Below are 18601 nucleotides of genomic sequence, written 5' to 3' on the forward strand. Positions count from 1 at the left end.
TGACAATATTTTAAATGAATAATATTTAACAATATTACCGTTTTAACTAATCAAATAAGTGATGACTTGATGATCCTAAGAGACTTCTTTCAAAAACTTTTAAAAACATGCATAAAAATGCATCGTTTTTTGTTTACATGTCATATTCAATAATTCAATTATTAATCACATTTTAAATGAAAAACTAATCATGTAAATGATTCAGAAATGTATTGTGTGTTGACGTGGTTTGTATTTACACCTGTAGCGTCTCCCTGAAACACTGTGTTCACATTCAGGCTGTTGTGTTGCCAGTAGTTCAGGTGTGCCATTGTTCAGTTCAGGTTTGCAACTGCCTCACGTCAAACAATTTAGCCCTTGTTTACTAGAGCACAACAAATCGGATCCTGAAGATTCTTAGAGATTAAACAGATTAGAAGTGGATAGCGTGTTTTTGTGGACAAAGGGTCTTGTGATTCAGGGTATGGTGTTACCTGTCCCTCTAATTAAGAAGCTATCGAGAAGCTGGATGATGGGCGAGATGGAAACTTTCCATCAGTGGAAAAAAACTCAGAGGACCCATTAAAGTGAAACCGAGCATGATAACCCCAAACCAGGCCCTGTGACCTCCTGTATCATCACGCCACTTCACTTTTAGACCATCTACTTAAAATTCACAACACACACACATTATTCTCTACTGTTTCACTTTAGAAGCTTGTGAAATTCCACAACCGGGAAGTCTGCATGCCTGGCCCTGCAGACACAGAGCTGGCAGTATCTAAATAGCACAGGGCTAAACTTGATAGCTTATTGTTAACTTGTTGGTGCATGTAGATGGATCAAATGGTTTTCTTTGCATGTGTGTATTTTGCAAAAGCAGAATTTATTGTATTGGTTTGAATGGATGAATGAATTCCAACTAATTCTTAACTGACAAGAAAATAGGGCACAAAATGAAAGAACCATTAATATCTTTATTCACATGGAGCATGTGTACTTTTTCTTTATTGTGTAAGTTCTCAGTTTATAACAATCGTAAAGGCCACGGCTAAAGCTACAAAAAAATGTAAGTAGCCAACTCTTATATTTGTTTTATGATTTTGACTGCAACAACATGATAATTAAATTAACATTAAACTAAAGTAACATATTGATTGTTGTATTATCCAATGGCTTCACGAGCCAAAAAAGGCAGAGATTACATATTTAAATTTCACTCTGTGCTTTGAAAACCCAAACAATGTAAAACTGTTTTATTAGGGAACATTTCATAAAGATATGACTATGAACAAAATTCTATGCAACATACATTGGACCACAGTAACAGTCAGGCAGCCTATCCTACTTTAACAAAGGCACAGTAGTAAGCACAAACCAGAAACTTCCCTGCTTTTATACTGGTTTAACTCTATGACGTGTCAAATTAAATGGTTAGCTTCGTAAAAGTGCATCATCATTTTAGCCATCACTGTAGTTATGAACTGTTTAATGGTTGTTGTTGTTGTTGTTGTTGTTTTCTTAGGAGTAAAATTAATTTTGTGTGCACACGTGCAAGGTGTTATACTGCAAATCAAGGGTGATGAAAGCTGAAAATAATCATAGTTCCTATATTTTAAAAGTGACAAGTGCTGATTGTTAAGTATAAGAGACAATGTTAAAAATTAGGCAATGAACAAATATTTGGCGGTTTGATAAAAAACAATTTGCCTATAATACTGATATTGTTTGTGTAATCGCCGCCTTATACATGTTCTGCCTGTCATTTAGAGAGAAATAGCCTGTTTTTTTTTCACTCTGAAACTAATCCCTGTACCTTGTTTTCACTTTTTCATCTAATGTGGCAGAACCAGAACATAGCAGTCCATCCATGCATACACACAAACTCATAAGCATCCTGGGCAGTTAATCTTTAACCCATCAAGTCTGACCCAGAGCAGAAAAAAACACTCTTTTTCTCTTTGCAGTCTCCTGAAACCTCGTAAGCATCGACCTCCTTATAATGTGAAGGTGTAGCAGAGGCCCTTTGGGTCTTGTCCTTATCTCTGACCTCTCTGAACCTCCTACAGAGAGAGGTGAGTGTATTGTTGGTGTGAGACAGGAAGTAGAGAAGCAGAGTCGTGTGGGTGGTGTTTAGGAGCTGCAGCAGCTCTCTATGTTACTGGCTGTGCACAAATACATATGGATCCAGTCTTTGTTTACGCCCCTACACCTCCTTCTCTTCAGAACTTGTAAACGATGTTCGTCTCAGGTTTTCCTTCACTTTTATGAATTCCGGAGCACTGCAGTTGCTGTCCTCCAATCTTGCTTGCTCCTTCTCCAGCTATAGTACATAGAAAAACAGATATATACATTATTTGGTGCATATTTGGTTGCTGGTTTGCCAATAAATAGGATATATGTAAACATAATAAAATGTGATTGCTTTGTTAGGACCTCTGAGATACATGAAATAATAAAAGAGGATATTGACCCTCATTAGTACAGGTCCGTATCACACACTCTATGATTGTATGTTTTCTACCTCCTCTAGTTTCTGGTGTCTCTTGAGAAGCTCCTGTTCCAATGGAGAGATTTTCCTCCTGGCCTCCTCCTCCTGCTTTCTTTGTTTTATCATCTGCTCTCTCTTCCTTTGCTCCAACACACGTTGCAATTCTGGCTTGTTCTCCACACCAATACCTCTGAGTATAATAGAATAAAATAGGGGGGAAATAAATAAATAAATAAATAAAATAGAATTAGATTGGCATGAGGTAATTATATTAGATGGAATGAAACAGAAAGAAAATAAAAACAAAACATTGAGAAATTAAACAAACAATAGAAGAGAAGAGAAGAGAAGAGAAGAGAAGACAGAATACATCACATCATTAGCTGAAGCAGTCCATCAGTCATCCAGCAGGTGGCATTATTGTCATGTTTAATCAGTAATTGTGTGCTGCGTAAAACTTTTTTTTATAATAAATGTGTGTGTGTGTGTGTGTGTGTGTGTGCGTGCGTGTGCGTGTGCGTGTCTGGAAATCTGTTATAGCCTGTAAAATTAGTGCTCAGTTTTTTTATGTAATGCATATCCATTAGTTTCCTGTTGTTCTTATCCTTCAATGTTATGACTTCCCATCTTAGTCATGGCTGAGGCACATCCCATTGATAATGGGCTCATTTTGACAGCCCATGACATATGAATTGTGTGTTTGTTTGTCTAAGTGCAGTTTAACTGAATATATATGAACCTTCCATCTATTACCAAAAGTGGATAAGCTCTCATGACTGTTCTCAAGGTGCCAAGCTCCTGCTAACACGAGTGATAATTATTAATTATAGTGCCACACACACACACGCATGCACACACAGACTGATAATTAAATTATGTGTGAGCTTGTTCTCTCCACAGTGAGGTGGCGCCACAGGTGCTGAGAGAAGGGGAATGAAGTGTGTGTGTGTGTGGAGTTCAGCACGTGTGGGAGTTCCAATTAGTATCCTTGCTAATATAGATGGTGTCCTTCAAACTGAAGAGACAGCCAGACAACAACAATTAAACACAAGGGGCAGTTAATGAAGATAACAAGAGAGAAATCAGCCCCAAACAGCTCCTGAGAGCCCTCATAAAAATAGCATGCTGCTCTTTAGTCCTATCTCAGCTCTCGGCTATGAATAGTCACTTGCTAAACCTTGTTCAGATCGTTGGCATCGATCCGTTCCTGAAATGATCCATAGATGGTGTATTTTTTCCTATCATGGCTAACAGTGACATCTGAGACAAATTTGTCTCTCCCCCTTTAGAGTCTTCTTTTAGCATCACTTTCCTTGAGTGATGGCATCGGTGTTTAGCGTAGCTCTTTTAGTAAAGAGTTTTGCAACATCACCGGCATATAAAAAGCTTATCTTGAAAAGGCTTGATAAAAGAGGCACTGTTCTGAGAGTGACCTATTTCCTCCGCCACCCTTGTGCCTACTGTGCCACCTTTGATGCCCACTGTTATATGTGTGCATGTGAGATCCACATCTCTTTTTCTCTCTTGTAATGTCCTCTACAGATTGATTGTCTTCTGCAGGGTCTCTGAGCACCAAAGAGGCACAAGTGCCAACAGTGACTAAAAGATACCCGCTTAATGGCTGACACGGCACTGTGCCAGTAAGCTCTCTGTGGCTTGAAGTGTTTTGTAGTGGTACAGAGGGCACACACTAACAAATGTACCCACACAAACAGTGTCTTCTTCTCTGTAATGAAATAAACAGGCCCTCCACTCATGCTGTCTGCAACTTCATTGGTTTGTATTAGTCTCAGCACATGACATAGCTGGAGTAATACTGGTAACTACATATTGATCAAAGTCAAGGATGTCTGGCAATCTTGCTCCTAGAGGGCACTTCCATTCCTGGAAAGCCACAAATGCAGTTTCAGCCCTAATTAAACACATCAGAACCAGCTGTACAGTATAAGCTGTACAGTATAAGAATCATTAGAGTTAGAACTAAACTATGGTCGTGGCCCTGCAAGAACAGGATAGTCCTGCCATAAGCCGTCCTGTTTGTCATTTTAGGTGTTAGACGGGTGCTCATGATAATCCCGTTATCTGCCCTGATTGCGCACTTCTGAGTGGCATTACATCATGAAAGTGTGGACTCAGAGGAAGACCACACAGGGCACTGTGATGTATCTATGTACATGGAAATCATTAAGAAGAGACCAGTAGGCAAATTTGGCTAGGATGCAGATCAAGAGGCAACCTAGAAATTGACAGGATCCTGGTTTAGGCAAAAATACAGTGCCTTTTTACAATATTATGTCCTCATCACTACACGGGCCATTAGGACCCATACAAAGCACAGGCTGAGCACCCCCTGCTGGCCCTTAGCTAAGAACAACAATTTGATATTCCACAATTAACTCTAGGTTGCAGTCTCTGTAATACATGTGCTGTGAGTCCCTTTGAATAAAAGTGTCTGCTAATTGACTTGTTACAGGTAAATGCATTGTTCACAATGCTTACAGTTAAACCACTGTTGTAAATTTTGCTAAATAGGACATGTTGATCCTGTAACAACATTCCTATCAACCAATCAAGGCTTAGGAGTAAATATTAAGTTTAGAGATGGCACTAAAATTTGTAGAACAATCGTACATCTTACTTTTCCCTCTAGTTCTAGATCTATTTAATAGCTAGGTTTGCGGTTGAAGATATGTTTAGGACTGTGTTTGTTTGACAGGACAAACATGTTGATCCTGGTATCATGGTCACCACTCAGCTACTTTGATATATATATATATATATATATATATATATATACTTACTAAATGTCTTTTCATGTATATGTCATTAGTACATTTATGTCTCTAAAAGGTTCCCAGCAACAATTAATCATATAAATAGATAGATAGATAGATAGATAACCAAACAAATAAACAAACAAATAAACCCAAGTCTCCAAAGTACTGAATGGGAAAGCCTTCAGTTTCTCCTCATGTCCCATGCTCTCATTGCTAGTACTATGATTAGCATTGTGCAGTTGCTTGGTAGCAGCACACCACAATGCCACCCCCCACCTCTTTACTACCAGTAAATGTGGTAAAGGTGAACACACTCTCTCTGTCTGAGCAGAGGGGTTTAAAGCCCTCAGGAGTGGGCAACAGAAGCCCCTTTATCCTTACCTCTCCCTCCATTCTTTTCTTTCCTAGACACTTTAAGAGGTTTAAAATTTAAAGAATGCAAGGCTCAGCCAACAATAGAGTTTTACTGTTTATGCTGCAGATCCTGTGGCACAGAACTCAAGTATGCTCTTGATTGCACTGTCATGTCCAGCAGTGAGATTTTAGAAAGAAACAGGTCTGTAGTGTACAGTTATTGGAGAGTAACTAACTACAACCATTTACACAATGCGGCTAAATATGGTTTTCTTAATCTTGTTCTGTACACACATATTTTGGTTATTCATTCAGGTGGCAACTGAATTCTACAACTCACAAACTATGAAGTATGTAGCCTAAAAGTAGTGTCACTTATTTATAGTGCAATAAAACATCACATTGTATTGTAGTCTACTATCAATAGTATAGTGTACTATTGTACACTATCATCCCTCTTAAAGGGATAGTTCACCCAAAAATGAAAATTAACCCATTATTTACTCACCCTCAAACCATCCTAGGCGTATATGACTTCTTTCAGATGAATCCAATCGGAGTTATATTAAAAATTGAGTTATATTAAATTAATTATATAATAAAAGTTATATTAAAGGGGTCATATGATGCGATTTCAAGTTTTCCTTTCTCTTTGGAGTGTTACAAGCTCTTGGTGCATAAAGAAGATCTGTAAAGTTGCAAAGACTAAAGTCTCAAATCCAAAGAGATATTCTTTATAAAAGTTAAGAGTCAACCACGCCTGCCTAAAACGGCTCGTTCTAACACGCCCCCACACTGTAAACCCGAACAGTACTACTAACTTATAAAGATTAAGAACACTGCAATTAAAGTCTGTTAAATCGTTGATGCAACTTATAACGATCATTTGAGTACTGAGGCTGCGCTGTGATCATGAGGGGCCCAAAGCGCAGGGTGTTTTAGTGATGAGCTGCATTTGCGTGGAAATCCGCCCGGCTAAACCCACTCAACATTTGTTAGCGCGGTCGGGCTACGTGGTTTTTAATATGTCAGTTGTAAAAATGAATGGGCATTGGGTAACGTGTTCCGCTTCTCTTTCTCTGTGTATGTGTATCACCTGGCCTGGTGTATAAATGTGCTCGACATCTCGGCCTCTTTAAAGGGGTCATATGATGCTATTTCAAGTTTTCCTTTCTCTTTGGAGTGTTACAAGCTCTTGGTGCATAAAGAAGATCTGTAAAGTTGCAAAGACTAAAGTCTCAAATCCAAAGAGATATTCTTTATAAAATTTAAGAGTCAGCCACGCCTACCTAAAACGGCTCGTTCTAACATGCCCCCACATATCTACGTCACTATGTGGAAATATTAGCATAATGCCGCCCAAATGTTCACGCAAAGAAAGAAGGCGTGGTTTCAGGAACAGCAGTAGTGTTGAAGCAGCCGTGTCAGGGAGACGCTGTGTTTCAGTGCGAAAGCAAAAGCATTTTATTTGGCCTTCCGGAAGTAGATGCAATTAGTAATCATTGGTTAAGATTTATTTACAACAGAACAGCACAACCCAGATGTTCTAATTTGTGCAACGCATTTTATGGACGACAGTTTTTTGAACCTAGAAGAGTACAAGGCTGGCTGTGCACAAAGGCTATTTCTAAAAAAAAAAAAGAGGGTCAATTCCGACTTTGCAATGACAATCTGGTACTTCTGAATCAGCGACTGTAAGTATGTTTTGTTATCAGTTTAAGTATTTGCTATTGACTGTTCAAATGCGGAGTTTTGCACAGCGCAGAGTAACGCTTCGTGTGTGTGTGTAAGGGGAACAAAGTCACATCACAGGAGAGTGAACTGCCTGTCAGAAATCATAGCACGTCAGCTGTCTTAACCGCAGCTTGTGTACTGCATCATCACTGTGTCTGTCACGCGACTCTGTTGCCCTTTCGAGCTTGAACTGATGGTAAAACTAACGACATTATTAACTGTCTTGATATTTACTTTGAAAGCTGAAGCGATTATGGTAAGGGGCGTTACATTTCAAACGCGTGGAAGATCAAAGTCAATTTTTTATATAACTCCGACTGGATTCGTCTGAAAAAAGAAAGTCATATACACCTAGGATGCCTTGAGGGTGAGTAATTCATGGGCTAATTTTCATTTTTGGGTGAACTAACCCTTTAAGTACACATCGATTTATTTATTTATTTATTTTTCATTCAGTTCATGTTGGAGTGATTTTATTTATTGCTGGAGTTGATTGCAAATGAATACATCCTTGTGAAGTCCAAATTCTTAGTGGGAACCTCATGTAGTCCCCGAATATCTCAGTTGGTAAAAAAAAAAAAAAAGTTTGATTCATCTTAGTATATTCTAATTGCGAATGCTCATGTGACCATTTATATTGTATACATTTTGGAATAAAGCTAGCCAGAAATACGTTAAATGTGAAATCCATTTGATCCACTTCCCAAAATCACCTGAATGCCTTCCGTATCAAAGTTGCAATTTCAGAACTCTTAAGTAGGAACTTTCCAGGTAAACTTAAATGTCTTGCTCAGGAGCACAGAGATGATATGGCTCAGATTTGGTTAGGATACATTTTTTGTTTACATAACCTACCCTTAGAAACTTTTAAAGAAATGTTCCTCACTCTGAATGTGAGTATTATTTGCCATTTAGCAGATGATGTACAGGGACTTGCATGTACTAAATTTACAGGAATGTGAACAGGAAAATCATTACCAGATTGCAAAGAATGATCACCATCATGGACAGTCTGCAATAGATTTGTCATCATTGCAAGATTGTTTATGTACTGTAAACTTGTGTATCCTCATACCGTTTATGGTTCATAAGCAGCTCCCGATGAAGCTCCTGGTGGCTTTTAGAGGCTTTCACTGGATTATTCAGCTTTTTAGGCTTGATGAGATCATCATCCCCTGTCATGTAATCAGGCTGAGGAGTATAATTGGCCAGTGGGGGGATCTCACGATGAGGGTAACCAAATGGATCCCTGTCCGGGTTTCTCGGCTGATGAGGCTGTTCCCATTGGATATCTGCATATGCTGAGGCTGAGGACAGAGAGAAAACAATGTGAGAGGAAGGAAGTAGCTTTTTTCCCTTTTGACTTATTTTTACTGGGAGCAGAAAGGCAAAGAATGACGCAAAAGGAGAACGTAATAAACAGCAGGAAGTTGGACAACACACATCAGAGAACCAGCATTTACATTTACACTACTACATACGGCTTGTCTCTGCCAAGTTTAAATGATTCCATGTGAGCTGAAACAGGTTTCCTGAAGGTAGCAGGTGGACATGCAGAGTGTTTTGTTCCTCTGGGTTTGGGTGGAAATACCTTAACTCTAATTTCCTTTTGCTGAGTCCAGCAATTTATTTATTTATTTATGTATGTATGTATGTATGTATATATATATGTATGTATGTATTTATTTATTTACAAAACCTAACCTCTAACTAAGACACACAGACAAAGTATTAATGTGCAATAACTGCATATTTCTGACCATAATGGGTGATTTTAATATAAGCATATAGTCTGTTCAGTACAACTATATAGATATGTTTTGAGAAATCATTTATACTATTTCTAAAAATATTTTTTTTGTCACCCAGTGCAATTTAATAAAGAATACATCCAGTCATTTTTCACTCCAAAATTCAAACAAAGAAACAATATTTAGCTTTAAGGAAATTAGGCTTATTTTAGGACCATTAAGTTGTTATAGTTGTTGTTGTTATTTATCTATCTATTTGTAATGACAATTAAGCATATTCTCATGATGATTTTTTTTTCAAATGATTATCCATTAGCCTAATTGTGAAATAGAGAGATTATGAAATAGTACTGGTTCTGACACGTTTGTACTTCATCACCACTAAAGGACAAACTTGTATCCAGATACATAATGCAAACCTGCCCAATTGCATCGTGGGTAGAGTCACTCCTCTAGGACAGATTAAAAGTGCAGTGATCTGTGCTAAAGTGACAGTAGATCAGGTATCATATGCATTGAAGCTTGCTTAGAACAATGATATGCTTGGAGGAGGAACCAGAGACAGTCTCCACCATTCAATATTAAAAAAGCTGAGCTCAATTCTTAGCACTTCTCAATCTGAGTGCATGAGAAGAGGACAGGGATGAAATGATGATGACAACGACGACAGGCAAGATGGTGAAGGGAATTCATGCATGTGAAAGTATTTGTGACCCAGGGTTTAGTATCAGAGGTTAGCAAGTACACAACACATTTCTGAGAATTAGTGTGTGTGAGTGTGTGTGTGTGTGTGTGTACTGGTATTCACCATGTAATAAGGACCAAATGTCCCCACAAGAATAGTAATACCAGTAAATTTTGACCTTGTGGGATTTTATTTATTTTTTGGGGGGTGGAAGAAACAAGCTTATATAATACATTTAAATATAAAACCATTATATATACAAACCATTACACCTATGGAACGAACCCATAAAACATGGAAGCCAGTGTTTATGTTTATGCTTAACAACCCAAGAAACCACCTAGCAATGTGCTGCTCAGCACAGTAACCCACAATACATTGTGGCAGTGAACTTTGTAGGGCCATTCACATTCAGAAAATCTAGGTAGAAATACAACTGTACCTAACATTGTTATTTTCCCTTTCCCTTGATGTGGCTCTTTGAAAGATAAAACATATTTTGACATATCGAAATGCTATGTTCATCAGAAAAATAAAGATCAAGGAAATCTGTCACAGTCCACAGACCATGTTTATAAGGATAATGAATCCATGATCACTGGTTGGACAGAGATTGTGTCGTAACAAGCGAGTCTGACAGTTTATATATCGTCTTTGAAGATATAAAATAATAAAATGTAATATCAAATAGAAATATCTATATATTTTTGCTAAAAAACAAACAAGCTAACAAACACACACACACACAAAATAATAATAATAAAAAATAAAAATAACTATGTTCATTTAAAAACAAGTCTTCATATCATAAGTGTGTCTGTGAAAATGAGAGTTAAGTATATGTGGACACCAGGGTTAAAGTGTTTATTTCATGTTTGTGTTTGCAGAGTCTTTTTTAGTAAAGGCAAATTAATGTGTTGCAATGTCTGCTTGCTTTTAACTGAATAAACTGTGTGAGCATGTAGCCAACATGAATATTATGTGAAGGGAGAGTGTTGCGTCATGGTTATGAAGTGTAATAGATTTTGTGTGCTAGTTCAGAGCTTACAGATAGAATTCAATATGAGATAAAACTACTTACACATACACATACATACAAGTGTCACAGTACGTTTTGTATTGCTACACAATCTGGCGTTCAGGAAGACTGTCCTTGATCTCATTGATTAGAGATCAGTAACATGGTGAAGAGCAGCAGAGGGTGGACTGTGTCTGTTCTGAAAGTGAATATCCTTCTGTTATGGGCATAATGTATTTATCAACATCCCCCACAAACCCAGGAGTTACACAGACAGGGATGTCATGGGTTTCTGCCGATCAGATCTGAGCCCATTTCCAAGAATTGCAGATTATAAACAGTGTGCTTAATTAGATTTGTTTGGTGTCTGTTTGTGTGGGGCTACAGCAGGTGTTTCCTTATATACTCAACATAACCGAAAGTGATTCAGTAGGCCTATACATAGAAAGTATGCTAATATGCTTTGAGGGACAAGATATGACCCTTACAAGAAAGTACAGAACTATGCTTCAATGATGGTTTCAGATGGTAATACAACACTTTAGTATGACAATTTGATATATAATGGACCTAAAAATGTAGTATATTTATATTTACAGTTGCCCTAAAAGGAAGTGATACTTAAGTCATGTTCAAAATATCAGGATTGCACTGCTATATATTTGAAAACATCAAAAGAAGTGGCAAATAAATGATGCTTTAAGAACTTTTTGTTTTAAATTATTTTTACTTGAATTATGAAGCCCCCTCGGAAAAAAAGAAGAAAAAAAAAACATTAATTTGCCATATATATATATATATATATATATATAGTCATTTTGTCTCTACTTTGAAAAGTAACACATTTTCATTGTTTCAGATAAATAAATAAATAAATAAATAAATAAATAAATAATGGCACCCTTTTGAAAGGAAAACTCAAGCATGCTAACTTCGTATTAGTAGGACAGTTTAGATTCCTCTGCAACACTGAATTATCCCATTGACTACCAGATATTCAGCATTACAAAGACCATTTTTGTTTATACAAAAATCCTCTGTTATATAAGAAGTTTGTTCCCAGAATGGATTGTATACAAACAGAATGCTGACAGTTGTCATGGCGATGTCAGCATTCTCAGAGGATGCCCTGGGATCCCATTCTCCCATGACTGTGTGTGTATGTGTATGTGTGGAGTGAAGTGCTATTTCCCATAATCCCCACTGAATGCTGGTCCTTGGCAAGCCATAAAATTTAGACACAGCTCTCAGACAGGGGATTTGCATTATAAAGGTGCCCAGCAAGAAGCAAAACAGCAGTCTCTATGGGCAATAACACAATATAACCTATTTCAAGCATCTAAATGTAGTCTTGACGAATCAATAAAAAGAGTTTTTAACATGCAGTTTTGTAACTCTGTGTAACTAGGATCATTTTCTTTTTTCCTGTGCTAGCTATTTATTTATTTATTTATTGTCATTTTACTCATATTAGATGAATATAATAGAATAGAATAGAAAATCAAGACTACAGACTTGAAAAAGGATAGTTTGCTCAAAAAAAGAAAATTCAGAAAGAAAAAGAAAATCAATTTTTCTTATATCATTCTAGTCCTGCATGCATTTCATTATTCTGTAGAACACTTACAACTTAAAAAAAAATTTCCCCAGAAGATCTTTTATGTTCTACAAAAGAAGAAGAATAAAACAAAAAAATGATTTAAAGTAAAATGTGACAGAATATTAATTTTTGGTAACTATATTTTTAAGATTTAATTCACAAAGAAACTGCTTAATAGACTTCCAAGACATGTTGGTGAAAGGTGTGTTTGTTTAAAAGCTGGGCATTCAGAGATGGATGATTTAAGATAACTGTTCAAATACACAAAGCAGGGTTTATTGGTGTCGATCATGGTCAGGCAGAAATACATTGTGGACCTTGTGCTTTTCGGCTAAAACAAACACACAGCAAGATACTGCTGGTAAAACATTACAAAAAACAAAATTGTGAAAGATGATCCTGCTTGTCACTAAGACGTAAGGATTGATTTATCCTATGATACTGACACCTAAAATTGCTACATCTTTATCACCAGACGACAAAAGTGCATAAAGTAAATGACAAATGGTGACTTTCTAATGACTACCAAAGAGTTTTTGGAGTCAGTTGTCTCACTTTAGAGCAAAACACCATGAGTAACAAGTTGGGCGCTATGCCCAGAGCAAGCATGGTTCCCTGTTTCTCACTCAACTGATTTGTTCAAGTGTCTTTTGTATCATTCTTTTGCCTTTTTAGTTTGTCTTGTATTTGCTACAGCAACTTCTTTTCAAAAACCATTATACATCTGTTATTATACAGTTATTATACATTGCAATAATACAATGTGCACTACTGGAACTTGTTTAAATACAATTTAAATTAATTTATTCTACTATAAGAGTGAAAATGTTCTTATCATTGGTATTCAAATAATACCATTGAATCTGGTCAAGTTTCACTGCATAACACAGCATCATAATATCAGCATCCTGTAATCTCAGCCGCAGTTGAGCACTTGATTCTCTCTTACCTGACTTAACAAGCACATCTCTGGGTCTGCTGGGCTGGCCCTCAGGAGGATAAAAACTGTGTTCAACTCTCTGGTCCATTCTGCTGTTTCCTGTGTGTGCGTGTATGTGTGTGTAAGATATCCTACATGTTTATGTGAGGGCCGTTTCTCCTGAGTTGCTGCTGTTCTTCACCCACATGCCTCCTCTCTCACAGTGTAAACAGTCATGTGACCACTGGGCATCAAAGCCACACCCCTCCTGCTCCTCCCAACTTTATTTTTCACATACACACTCTCTCTTTCTCAGGAGTCTGATAGGATTAGTGGAGGGCTTAATCCCTCTCTTTTGCTCTTCTGCTAAATCTCACATTAACCATTGGACTACCAAGAAGCATTCATCCTTCACAAATTCATACATTGAGCAATTTAAAATAAGTAATCATACAGAGAATCATCTTACAATCACACATTGTTCATGTCTACATTAAAGATTACATGCCGTATACAATAAAACAACATCTCTAGACATGATCATCAGGTCAGGCTCATCATTCTTTACTCCGCAGAATTATTATCTTTTTTTTTTTTCCTCTGGAAATAGGGCTTCTATTGCTTGAATCGCAAAATGCAAACTATTTTATCACTCACCTCTAATCTGCTAAATTCAACTATAAGGCATAACGGTATTAAGATATTCTATACAATAATATCACGATTTTATGTAAAGCTGCTTTGAAACAATGAGTATTGTGAAAAGCGCTATACAAGTAATTTTGACTTGATCGCTGCTCTACTGTATATTAATACAGCAAGTTTGATGTTTCCTGCCAAACAACTAAACTTTGCATTCCTTTAAGCCTAACATCTATTAAAAAACAGAATATTTTTCAAGTGATGAACATTTCATTTTGAGTCTTTTTAGGGTCAGTGGCACATGACAAGTTTAAAAGCCAGGAACTTCGGAAGTTTTTTTCACCCAGTCATGACGTGTCAAAAAAACAAGGTTAAAGACATTCGGATGGAACAGAAGGAACCTTGGCAACATTGCATTGTTCCTCTGCAGGGCTGTTGGGCGGCTTTCATTGTTCTCAAGGATGTGTAAGTGTAGACTTACCCACTCCATTCAGGTGCTTTTCGTTTTTCACACTCTGCTGCTTAATGTTGTATGCCTTCTGCTGTGTGAGAGAAAGACAGAGAGAAGAGAGAGAAAAAAGAGGCTTATCAGCTTACAAATATTCACACCAATCTCATCAATCACATCATTACTGACTCTCGGTCTGCTCGCACTTTTCTCCAATTGATTTAGGATGTATTATGAGAGTCTTCAGTGGTCATGAATGCTGGAAAGGTGGAGGCACATTAAATATGCTTCTGTCACTGTAACATGAAGCCAGCTGTTCCATTTCTTGCTGTGCAATGCTTGCAAGGAGAAGCATTCTATGCTCTATAAAATGAAGGCAGAATCTTAGGGTGAGCAAAGAAACTTCTTCCTTGTTAACTACTATATACTTACATTTAAATTAATCACTTGGCACAATGTACTTAAAAAAATACCTGCATGTAATTACAACTGTAATTAATTTCTGTAATTACATTTATAATTACACTGTTGACTCGTCCTTTACAACTTAAAGGGGTCATATGATGCTATTTTAAAGATCATTATTTTGTGTATTTGGTATAACAGAATATGTTGACATAATTTAATGTTCAAAAAACACATTATTTTTCAAATACTGTACATTATTGTAGGTCCTCTATGCCCCGCCTCTCTCAAACACGTCCCCTCCTTTGACAAGCGCAGTCTGCTCTGATTGGCCAACTAACCCAGTGCATTGTGATTGGCCGAACACCACAAGCACGCGTTGGAAATGTAACGCACCTTACCATAATCGCGAGCTTCAGCTTTCAAAGTAAATATCAAGACAGTTAATAATGTCGTTAGTTTTACCATCAGTTCAAGCCCGAAAGGGCAACAGAGTCGCGTGACAGACACAGTGATGATGCAGTACACAAGCCGTGGTTAAGACAGCTGACGTGCTATGATTTCTGACGGCAGTTCACTCTCCTGTGATGTGACCCTGTTCCCCTCACACACACACACACACACGACGCATTACTCTGCGCTGCGCAAAACGCCGCATTTGAACAGTCGATAGCAAATACTTAAACTAATAACAAAACATATTTACAGTCGCTGATTCAGAATGAGCCGTTTTAGGTAGGCGTGGTTGACTCTTAACTTTTATAAAGAATATCTCTCTGGATTTGAGACTTTTGTCTTTGCAACTTTACAGATCTTCTTTCTGCACCAAGAGCTTGTAACACTCCAAAGAGAAAGGAAAACTTGAAATCGCATCATATGACCCCTTTAACCATTTTTGGGATACATCAAGTTTTCCGTGTTCTTTAGATCAGCATATTAGCTTCCAAGTGTTCCGAGTGATCTTAAACTTAGCAAGGTTCTCCTGTTGTATAATTCCATAAAACCGATTAACATATTTTAAAACCATTTTCAAAGGGACAGTTCACTCAAAAATTACCCAACCCAAAAAGACCTTTGATCGTCAAACTTATATAACATTTCTGCCCCTCCAATTAAAAAAATCCATTCCACCAAAATGTTAATGCTTCGAAAAATTTATAAAGACATTGTAAAAAATTGTAAAGTGAATTTAACAGTTATTCCACATTTTCTGAAGAGACACCCTCTAAGTCTATATGTTGATCAATGTTTATTTGTAAATAAAAGCCTAAATTAAATATTTTCTTTCAGTGGAGGGAGAGATATTGCATATTTAATTGAAATATCTTCATTGTGTTTCAAAGATAAACATAAGTCTTGTGGGTTTGAACAACATAAGGGTGAGTAAATGATGACATAATTTTAATTTTTGCATGAACAATAGTATAAATGCATTGAGTTTTGATTTGAAAATCTCTATTAGCAACAAAATCTAAAGGTGCTTTCCCATATTTCCACAGAATAATCACTGCTTTCAAGTCAAAAAGTTTTCATATCTAACCCCAGTATTTACACTCAATGTGCATGAAACCACTTGGTCTCAAATGTAAAAGTTTGGAGATTCAGCACTGGGAGCACAAAACATCTCTTCTATTAAGTGGACCTCACATCACCCAGCTTTTCTACAGCCTGCAGTTACAAATTAATGCCTGAGGACTCTGGCTCTTTTCTGAACTATATTCAAAGCAGAACACTCCGGCTGAATGAATGGATATTGTTGCTGCAGTTGCTAGGAGAGGCCTGCTCAGGCTTGGTGTCTTCACAAGAGCCTCACTGTCTCATCGTTCACAGTAAATACATGGAAGCCTGAGGAAGGAAGAAATCTCTTTAATTTCAGCCTTACACACACCTCTTTCAACCTAGAAGGAAAATCCTGTGTGTGCTATAATTTATGTTAACTGTTCCTTACACACCCTTTGCAAACAAAACCAACAGGGGATTTTTGTTCACCTGCACAAATATGAATTAATGAGAGCTCAGGCCTGACATAAAAAGGAAGCTTTATTGAGATGTAATTAATTTGCTTGTATTTAAAGGGGATTTGTTTCCTCTCATTGGGAGAGAGGTTTTAAATAGTATTATAATCAACAAAGACTTACTTAGAGGCTGAGAGATCCAAAGCCTCCTCAAGTAACAATGGAATCAGGTTGAAATAAGCTTATGCTCACTAAGAGTCAATCCATATTTGGAGCAGCGTTTCGTGAATGGTAGAGTGGTGTTTAATAGTATGAAGGAGATCTGAATTGGATTTATTCAGCACTGAATGCTCTCCCTTAATTATGGAATGGCCCTCAGTCCATTAAGCTGTGGAACTGGGCTTCATATATCTTGATTCTGTAGTGAAATGTTTCTTAAGCCAGTCAATATGTGTCAGTGTGCCTGTGATTATTCAGACAATAAAAGCAGAAATAAACCAATTAAATGCCAAACAAACCACAACATCTCTAGAAGCGTGAATGAACAAAACAGCATATACAGTAGTATATAGAATAGGACATTATAGGAGTGAGGATATGGTAATGATTAGAAGCATTTGAATGCTTTAGGAATGGAAGTCCCACCTTTTATCTAAAGCACCAACCACCTTTTAGACAGGAACACCGCCCAATAGTTTACAGTCTACCCAGTGGGCAATTGATGTTGAAAAGACATTAAAATGACATCAAACTGATGTCAAAAACTCAACATGACATTGATTTGATGTAAACAGAATGTTAAACACATTGGCCTATATACATTATACCAATTTCAGTGTGGGAGTAACTTCCTATTTTCATCCAGTTACCACTGGAAGAAGCTGCCGTCCAAACTGAATTTAAAATGATGTTACAGCATCTTAATCAAGTCTTGATTAATATGCGACATCAAATTGATGTCAAGGTGCCCGCTTGGTGTGTTAGCTGGACCAGTGAACTTTTCTGACGTAAATGTACACTGTACAGAATAGTACAATATACTGTAGAATAAATATTAAATATATGTTCAGATATTTATGATTCACACAATTGCAATATTTCATTTACAATTTATTGATTCTCCACAATTCCTCTTTTTCATCTTTTAAATGGTCCTTTCTAAAATAGCCTGCCACTTATATACAGTCATTCAATCAAAGTCACTAGTCAGGTGGCTACACAGCATTTGACCACTGGATTTACAAAAATCATTTCAGGTTTAAAAAGTATTTGAACATTGTGTCAGACTCTGTTCCTTGTTTTGTGTGTGTTTTGCTCCCCATGTGTTTCCATGCCCTTATTTGCTTTTCCTGTTCCTGCTCCCTGATTGTTTCCAATTTGTTTCCAGGTGTGTCTCATCTTCCCCTGATTGAGTTGTATTCTTAAGGAGTGTTTTGTTCAAAGTTCTTTGTCTGGTATTGTTCGTCCTTGTGCTGCGTGTGTGTGTGTGTGTGTGTGTGTGTGTGTGTATGCCTGCCCTGTATTTCCTGGAAGTAAAAGATTAAAGACTGTGTTTTGAGTTTACTCCTGTGTCTCCTCATTCCTCCACAGTAGCCGATGTGTGACAGAATACCAGACCGAGAACAGTAAGCGAGGCCAAGGCCACGGAGGCCGTCCAGCCATGGCCTTCTGAGCTCCCTGTTCTGCCCTGGATTCCTAGTCTGCCTGCCCCGAACTGCCTGCTCCGCCATGGCTCCTCAAGCTTCCTGCTCCGCCATGGCCCCTGAGCTCCCTGTGCTGCCATGGCACCCTGGACTGCCTGATCCCCCTGGAGGTATTCCCCGTGTCCCAGTCCTGCACCAGC

General features: G+C 37.5%; 1 protein-coding gene across 2 annotated transcripts in view; it reads right to left on the reverse strand.

Annotated features, from left to right (window-relative positions):
* Positions 1-1220: 1220 nt before the first annotated feature.
* Positions 1221-18601, reverse strand: part of LOC107706914 (protein FAM107B) — a 27694-nt gene continuing 10313 nt past the window's right edge. The window contains exons 2-5 of one of the 2 annotated variants that reach the window (XM_016510771.1): positions 14432-14492; positions 8411-8642; positions 2504-2660; positions 1221-2302 (exon numbers count right to left, since the gene is read on the reverse strand). In XM_016510771.1, coding sequence (XP_016366257.1) covers positions 2186-2302; positions 2504-2660; positions 8411-8642; positions 14432-14492 — 567 coding nt within the window. In that variant the 3' untranslated portion in view covers positions 1221-2185. Of the gene's footprint in view, positions 2303-2503; positions 2661-8410; positions 8643-13338; positions 13545-14431; positions 14493-18601 lie in introns of those variants that run through there. The other variant, XM_016510770.1, reaches the window with a different exon arrangement.

The sequence above is a fragment of the Sinocyclocheilus rhinocerous genome, unplaced genomic scaffold (assembly GCF_001515625.1).
Source record: "Sinocyclocheilus rhinocerous isolate Xijiao unplaced genomic scaffold, SAMN03320098_v1.1 scaffold2822, whole genome shotgun sequence".
Taxonomy (NCBI): domain Eukaryota; kingdom Metazoa; phylum Chordata; class Actinopteri; order Cypriniformes; family Cyprinidae; genus Sinocyclocheilus; species Sinocyclocheilus rhinocerous.